This window comes from Malania oleifera, chromosome 1, assembly GCF_029873635.1.
Source record: "Malania oleifera isolate guangnan ecotype guangnan chromosome 1, ASM2987363v1, whole genome shotgun sequence".
NCBI lineage: Eukaryota > Viridiplantae > Streptophyta > Magnoliopsida > Santalales > Ximeniaceae > Malania > Malania oleifera.
This window is the reverse complement of record NC_080417.1, coordinates 137,409,156-137,417,919: the sequence shown is the minus strand read 5'-3', so window position 1 is coordinate 137,417,919 and position 8,764 is coordinate 137,409,156. Positions and strand designations below refer to the sequence as shown.

Here is an 8,764-nt window from a genome sequence, read left to right as displayed (position 1 = left end):
ATGGATTTGAAGGATCAGGTAATTCGCTGCAAGGCAAAATGTTTAAGTACTGCTAACTCCTTTGCTCTGAGCTTTGTCTATGGGTTTAATTCAATCTTGGCCAGAAGAGGATTATGGATGGACCTCACTAGATTCAGCCATACTCATGACCCCTGGTTGGTTCTGGGTGACTTCAACTGTGTCATGTCTTCAGAAGAAAAACAGAATGGTGTTCCTGCCACTGCCTACGAGGTAAAGGATATCAATGACTGTTTTATGGAAGCTAGTCTAATGGACCTCAACTACACCGGGTTCCACTTTACCTGGTCAAATGGAAACGTTTGGTGTAAACTGGATAGGGCCGTGGTGAATCACAATTGGAGTAATGCAGGCTTTATCACCCACACTGAATTTCAGTTTCCTGGTGTCTACTCAGACCACTCCCCGTGTATTGTAACTCTCTTTGAGGAAATCAACTCTGGAAGAAGGCCATTCAAATTTTTCAACATGTGGGTGAACCATGATAATTTTTTGGAGGTAATTAAGAAGGGTTGGGTGCTGAATGTTCAGGGATATGCCCAATACAGATTTTTGGAAAAGTTGAAAGGACTGAAACAACCTCTTAGGAACCTAAATTCTTTACACTTCTCTCATATCACTAGTAGAGCTGAAAAGGCCATGGAGGAAGTTGTAAAGACCCAACAGTTGCTTCACGACTCTCCTGGGAATCTGGAAATTCAAAGAAAATTAAAGGAAAACAAAGGCTTGGCCAACAGACTTGCAGAAGCCAACAGACAGTTCCTGTCCCAGCGGGCTAAAGCAAAATTCTTAAAGGACAGTGATAAGGGGACCTCCTATTTCCATGCTTTAATGAGAAGACAAACTCATAGAAACCACATCTCTGCTGTAATGAAAGAAGACGGGGAAAGAACGACTTCCGAGCAGCAAGTGGTAGAGGAATTTCTTGGTTTTTACAAAAACCTCCTTGGTAAAGAGGAGCATACAGAAAGCATTGATGCTCAGGTTGTTGCTAGGGGCAGACTTATTAATGTAACACAAGCTGATCAAATGGTTGCTCCAATCTCTGAGGAAGAAGTCAAAATGCTCTATTTAGTATTGGAGATAATAAATCACCGGGTTCAGATGGTTTTACTGCTTGTTTCTTCAAAAAAACCTGGAACATAACTGGGAGAGATCTTACTAATGCGGTAATGGAATTCTTTAATTCAGGAAAGCTGCTGAAGCAAATTAACCACACGGTCATTGCCTTAATCCCCAAATCAAAACATGCTAACTCCGTCCATGAGTATAGACCTATTTCATGCTGCAGTATCTTGTACAAAGTGATTGCTAAGATAATTGCAGGGAGAATCAAACCGAGCCTGCAAGAAATAGTGAATCCTGCACAATCAGCGTTTGTTGAGCATCGGAGCATGGTGGAAAACATATATTTAGTCCAGGAGATAGTGAGGAAGTACGCAAGGAAAAGAGTGTCTCCTAGATGCTTGTTAAAGGTGGACTTAAAAAAAGCTTATGACATGATGGCCTGGAATTTTATCAAAGAGATGTTGATAAAACTAAACTTTCCTGGAAGAATGGTAAAGTGGGTGGAGCGGTGCATTACCACTACCAGTTATTCTCTCTCCATTAACGGTGGATACTATGGTTTCTTTAAAGGAAGAAAAGGACTAAGACAAGGAGATCCGCTATCACCACTCTTGTTTGTAATTGGAATGGAATACCTCTCAAGATTGCTTGCTGGGTTGGAACAAGACAGACTCTTCAGATTTCATCCTAGATGTGAGCATCTTAAAATCTCTCATTTAGCCTTTGCGGATGATCTTGTTATGTTTTCAAGAGGCGACTCGAACTCGGTGCAGGCTTTAATGAAGTGTCTTGATGCTTTCTCAAAGTGTTCTGGGCTTCATGCTAATAATATGAAGTCTAACATTCTCCATGCGGGAATTAAAGCTGTGGAGTTGGAACAAATTAGGTTGATTTCAGATTTCCAGGAAGGGGACTTCCCATTCCGCTACTTGGGCATCCCTCTTGCTGCCTCAAGACTAAACAAAATGCACTTCTCACCTTTGATTAACAGAATCTCTGATCTTCTATGTGGGTGGCCATCTCAAACAATCTCCTATGCAGGTAAATTGGAGCTTGTTAATTCTGTAATTCAAGGCATTGAATGCTTTTGGCTTGCCATCTTCCCAGTACAAAAATCTGTTCTTGATCATGTGGTTAGATTGTGTAGAGCTTTCTTTTGGGGTGGCAGGAAAAAACCTCCGATTGGTTGGAAAGAAATGTGCCTCCCAAAAAAAGAAGGGGGCTTGGGGATTTTTGATCTCAAATTCTGGAACAATGCACTACTTTCCCGAGCCCTGTGGAACATACAAAGTAAAAAAGAATCTCTTTGGGTAAAATGGATGCACCACTTTTATGTAAGAGACTCTAATTTTTGGGAAACCCAGGCCAAACATGAAGATTCTCCCTTGTGGAAAAAATTAGTAGATTTGAAAAATCATCTGATTCTGAATTGTGGGAGTAGCAGGGCAGCAGAGAGACAGATTGAGCAGTGGGTTGTGGATGGAAAAATATCATCATCCGTGGCTTATGAGTACTGGAGAAACAAAGGTAATGATGTCCCTTGGTTCAAAGAAGTTTGGAAGTGTGGAAGTATTCCTAGACATGCATTCACCGTTTGACTAGGAGTTAAAGGGAGGCTTCCTACGAATGACAAATTAATTGGGGATGGCATCAATAGAGATTGTGTTTTCTGCAATTCTGAGATGGAAACTATTGATCATATTTTCTTTAAATGTCACTTCTCAAAAGAGATTTGGGGTCAAATTAAGGCTTGGCTTGGCTTAAGAAGGGAAATGTCTTCCTTAAAGGCAGCATTAAAATGGCTGCATAAGGAAGCTAGAGGCACCGGGATTCAACCAACGGGGAAGAAAATCGGCTTGGCTGCTACGGTTTACTTAATTTGGCACTTCAGGAACAGGAGAAAGTTCGAAGGTAAGATCATATCTCCTCCCGAACTGATTGAGGTGATAAAAAGGTACACTTACAGAGCTATCTTTGATAGATTTAATATGTTTCATATCCTTTGATTGCTCCTTTTGTTTGATTTGGTGTTTCTTTTACTATCATGTTTGTAAGAGAGATCATGTGATCTTCTCCTTTTGATTATGATCTTTGTATCATTCAGTTCTCTCCTGGGTATGCCCAGCGTAGTTGTAAATATCAGATTTTGATCAATACATTTACTTTACTGATAAAAAAAAAACAACAGCCAACTCCAAATCATGCGTAGGGTAGTTCTTCTCATATTCCTTCAGTTGCCGAGAGGCATAAGCTACTACCTTACTCTGCTACATGAGCACACATCCCAGGCCTTTCAGAGATGCATCGCTATAAATCACAAACCCACCATCCCCCGAAGGAATGATCAACACTAGAGCAGTACCCAGCCGGTGCTTCAACTCTTGAAAGCACTGCTCGCAATCACTGGTCCACTCAAACTGCACTCCTTTCCTAGTCAATCGTATCAGAGGTCTAGACAGTTTAGAGAAACCCTCTACGAACCAACGATAGTAACCCACCAGTCCCAGAAAACTCCGAACCTCCTGCACATTCTTCAGCATTACCCAATCGACCACAGCTTCAATCTTGTTAGGATCAACTGATATATCATCCCCAGTAACCATATGGCCTAAGAATACAATCTGAATCAACTAGAATTTACACTTCATCAGTTTAGCATACAGTTTCTTTTCCCGCAGAATCTGTAACACTAACCTCAAATGTTCCAAGTGCTCTTCTGTACTCCTCGAGTATACCAGAATGTCGTTAATGAATACCACTACGAACCGATCTAGGTACTTGTAGAAAACCCTGTTCATCAGATCCATGAACACCGCCGGAGCATTCGTCAACCCAAAAGACATGACCAAAAACTCGTAGTGGCCATATCTGGTTCAGAAAGCCGTCTTCGCTACATCCTCTGATTTGACCCTTACCTGATGATATCTTGATTGCAAATCGATCTTCGAAAAGACCCGTGTCCCCTGCAACTGGTCAAAGAGATCATCTATACGCGGTAAAGGGTAGTGATTCTTCACAGTTACTTTGTTAATCTCATGGTAATCAATAAACATCCGCATTGACCCGTCCTTCTTCTTCACAAACAATACTAGAGCTCCCCAGGGCAAAACACTAGGTCGAATGAATCCCCTATCCAGTAATTCCTGTAACTGCTCCTTTAACTCCCGAAGTTCTGCTGGAGCCATCCAATACGGAGCTTTAGAGATCGGTGCCTTACCAAGCAGCAACTCTTTTGCAAACTCCACCTCACGATCCGGAGGTAAACCAGGTAAATCATTTGGAAACACATCTGGGAATTCGTTGAGTACCCGAATGTCCTCGAGTCTCAACTCATCTCACGGCGGTTCCTTTATACAAGCTAGGTACTCCTGACATCCGTCCAAGAGTAGCCTCCTCGCCTGTAGTGCCGACAGAATCTGTGGGGCTGGACGCACACACGATCCCATGAATTCGTACTCCTGTTCCCTAGGAGGTCTGAAAACTACCACCTTCTTACGACAATCGATCACAACATAACTGGAGAACAACCAATCCATCCCCAGAATGACATCGAACCTCGACATGTCATATACAACAAGATTTACAGGTAGCAGTTTTCCCTGAATTTCCACTGGGCAGTCTACCAACATCTTCCTACAGAAAGATGTGTAGATGGTGTAGTAACAGATAACACATCATTCATATCCCGGGTCTCAACCCCACCCCGTCCCACAAAATTCACAGACACAAAGGAATGGGTTGCACTCGAATCAAATAAAACAGAAGCCTTATTCGAAAGCAATAATAAGGTACCTGTCACCACATTCCCTGCCTGCTCAGTGTCCGCTGGAGTAAAAGTGTATACTCTGGCCGAAGCTATGTTCGTTTGAAAGGTTCCATGAGGTATATGATTGCTCCCTCGGTTCCCATTGAATGCAGGCACATCTCGCTTCGGTGCACGACAATCACGAGACATGTGGCCTGGCTGGCCACAGTTGTAGCAGTTACCCCAAATGACTAGCACTCACCCTCGTGCCACCTATGGAATCTAGTACAACGACCACTAGTCTGGCACATCTAAGAGTCCTGGCGCTCAGTATTCTGACGGTAATCCGAGCCCTTGCTCCTCTTCTTCCACGATCCCTGATGAGATCCTGTTTGAGAACCAGAAGGTACTGTCCTCTTCCTCGATTCCTGATCCACCTCTTCCTCTCGGATACCGATCTCAATCACCGTGGCTTTATCCACTAACACCGAGAACTCGCGGATCTGAAGCATACTCACCAATCTGCAGATATCCTTCCTCAAACCCTTCTCGAACCTCCGAGTCTTCTTATACTCTCTCGAGATCAAACATGGTGCAAAATGGGACAACTCTATGTACCGAGCCACATATCCTGCACCATCACTCCCCTGAGTCAGAGTAGAAAACTCATCTGCCTTCGCATCACGTACTGAAGCCGGGAAGTATCTATAGAAGAACAGCTCCTTGAAACTGCTCCATGTCATCTCCTCAGAACCGGCTCTCTGCTTCTCCAGCAGACTCACTGAAGTCCACCATCGACCTGCCTCTCCAGATAGCTGGAAGGTGGCATAAAGGACTCGCTGCCTATCCGTGCAGTGCAGGACCTCCAAGATCCTCTCAGTCTTCTCCACCCAATCCTCTGCTATCATCAGGTTAGGTCCTCCAGAGAACGTCGGAGGGTACATGTGTGTGAACCTCTCAATGGTGCACCCCGCAGCAACAGGAGAACGCTCACGTCTCCTCACACTCCTCCCGATCTCCCGTAATACCTGCCTCGTCAAACCTTGAGGCACAAAAGGGGACTCATCACTCGCAGTCTCCTCGGAGCCACTTCCTAGGTCATTATCCTTGGGCTCCATTCTGTAACACAATAGGAATCTATCAGTATCCCTACAACACATACAGTTAACACAATGATCTACACTAATCGTGTTAACTACTCCTTGTCAGGTCTAGGTCTGTCCTATCACACCGACATGAAAGTCATCAATGATCTGCCCTACTTTTACTAGAATTGTTATCCCAAGAAAAACACAGAATACCGTCGAAAAATCTCGGTCTAGCAACTGAACAACCCCCAAACAACTCTACCCATATCCAACATCTTATACTCTGGTATGTACTCATAGCTAAGCCTAACCAAGTCCACAAGATATAGTAACCTGATTAGCTCTGATACCAAGTTGTCACGCCCTGAACCCTGAAATGGGACCCAAGGGTGAAAATGTAATCTAATATGTTCTTGTATTCGATAAAACATCCAAAGATACAGTACAAAGGATGAGGATCAGACCCCATGGCGTTTCCAAGCACCCTAAACACATCCCAACACAATCATATACGCAGCGGAAAAAGGTCATTCTGTATATACATATGCAGTACCATACCAGAGTCTATACAAGAGCAAAAACAGGCTCTAACAAATGTACAAACAGGTGCCCGAATACATCTCAAAATGGCAACCCACCAAAATACAGTCCTAGCACTTACCCAAGCGCTAACTGCAGCTGGCTACTACGCTCCCTACACTAGAACGCTAGTTCCGGTTACTCGAAGGACCTGTAAAAATGTATGTACAGCAGGGGTGAGACACCTCTTAGTATGAAAGAACACAGTTTATATCAGTGTGTGGCATTTGAGTGTTATCATGATGCAACATACACACAGTTAAATGCAATCTAGTACTAGTTTACACAGTGCATACACGCACACATACACATATACATGATCAGCAATGCTGGTGTCGTCACACGCGATATACGGCGTTGGCCCATAGCCAACTTGCAAACACGGCGCCACCGGCACATGGCTAGTCCCTGACTCTCATGGCATCATACCAGCACTAACTGGTGGATCCACACCCTTCGGCCTGATCTGCCGGAATAGGCTCACGCCCTCGGATACAGAGCCGGACACTCTTGCCCATGTGGCAGGCGGTAAATACACACCCTTGGATATAGAGCCGGACACTCTCAGTACTTGGAACAATTTGGAACCACGTTCATACTAGCATTTCAATATATCACACACACATACATGCTCATATAACCAAACAAACCACACTCATTTGGTAATCTAAATCATGGTTTTCCAAAAAAATACAGTTTAAACAAGTCAAGGCACGACCATCCCTATAACACAGTATAAATCACCATATACGTTCGGTTTTCAACAAAACTAGGGATGCAGCACGTCGCCCCCTTTTTCCCAAAATTGTAATAATGAAAAACCCATAGTTTTTCCCGTTAGATCCCCCTAAATGAGTAGCCAAAACACACACATGATCGTGAACCACAGTTCCACCGAGTCTGATTTCAAAAATTAACCAATATAAATATAGTTCCCCTTACCTTTTCCCCGAATAGTCAATCTTGAACTCCAAGGTCCCCAAACAGCGAACAGAGTTCCAAAACCTACAATCAACAGTACAAAATATACTCACAACACAGTTTCCTACAAAACTACCAGATCAAAATTGAAAACCGAGCCTTACCTCGATTTTACGCCAAAACCAAAAAATCTCCGAAACGGGATTCCGATTGGTAGAACTTGTAGAGAATCCTTCCACGACAATCGGCGAAGAAATCTAGAGAGAGAGAGAGAGTAGGGAGAGTTCTAGAGAGAGAGAGAGACAGATATTTGAAGTTTTCTTAGCTTGGAAGTAAATAATATTCTATTTATAGGCCCTTTGACCTGGGCGAACTCGCTGACGAAATGGTGCCTTTGTCGATGAGGCCCTATAGTCTTCTCGTCAACAAATCCTGATATTCCCGATTTTCGAAACTCCTTGGCTTCTCCTCGTCGACGAGTCTTTGAATTTCGCCGACGAGAAGGATGAAGACTTCGTCAACGAAATCTGGCTTCGTCGGCAAGGCCTGCTATTTTACCAAAAAGCTTCTCACCTTAAAATTTTAAACCCACTTACCACTGTTTGGGTTCTTACAACTAGGATGCTGTTGTTGCCACGGACGTCCAACTCATTAACCGCATGCCCTCCAAAGTCCTTTAGTTTAAGACTCTGCTACAGGCCTTGTCAACCTATGTTTCATTACCCACGGTGCTAATGCTTCCACCTCGAATCTTTTGCTGTGTTGCATTTGTTAACCTCCATAAGAACCATCACACAAAACTTGATCTTTATGCCATTTGATGTCTATTTTTGGGATATGATATACATTAAAAAATCTAACTACTCAGCGCACCTATGTGACTATGGATGTCACATTCCTTGAATCCGACACTTTCTATTCTCCTTTCGCATCCAATTCTTCTCTTTAGTGGGAGACACAAGAAGAAAAGCTAAATTGGTTGAAATTTGACTGGTTCAAGGACACTGACACAACACCTAATGCCCCTCAATCAATCATTGAGGAGCCTAATTCAGAGTCGACATCTCTAGAAGTTGAAGTAGCAGTACCCGATGAAGTAGCAGTAGCCCCCCACTCCTTAGTATCCAATGTCCCATCTCCTGAGAATATCACTGAGGTAAGCTCTCCTATCACACCTCACATTTCTAATGACGTGAATTGTAATGACATGCTTATCTTAATATAAAATGAAACATAATAAATAAAATGGTCAACCCGAACCCGTGGGTATTGAAGACGTCTGTCAATCACAACAGAAACCTAAGCAGTAGTAAATATAAAATTACAACCATTCAACCACAAAACA

General features: G+C 43.2%; 1 protein-coding gene across 1 annotated transcript; it reads left to right on the top strand.

The window, feature by feature from the left end:
* On the top strand, positions 1–1,164 carry LOC131149232 (uncharacterized). Its single transcript, XM_058099499.1, has one exon. The coding sequence runs from the start codon at positions 1–3 to the stop codon at positions 1,162–1,164; it is 1,164 nt and encodes a 387-aa protein (XP_057955482.1).
* Positions 1,165–8,764: the final 7,600 nt, after the last annotated feature.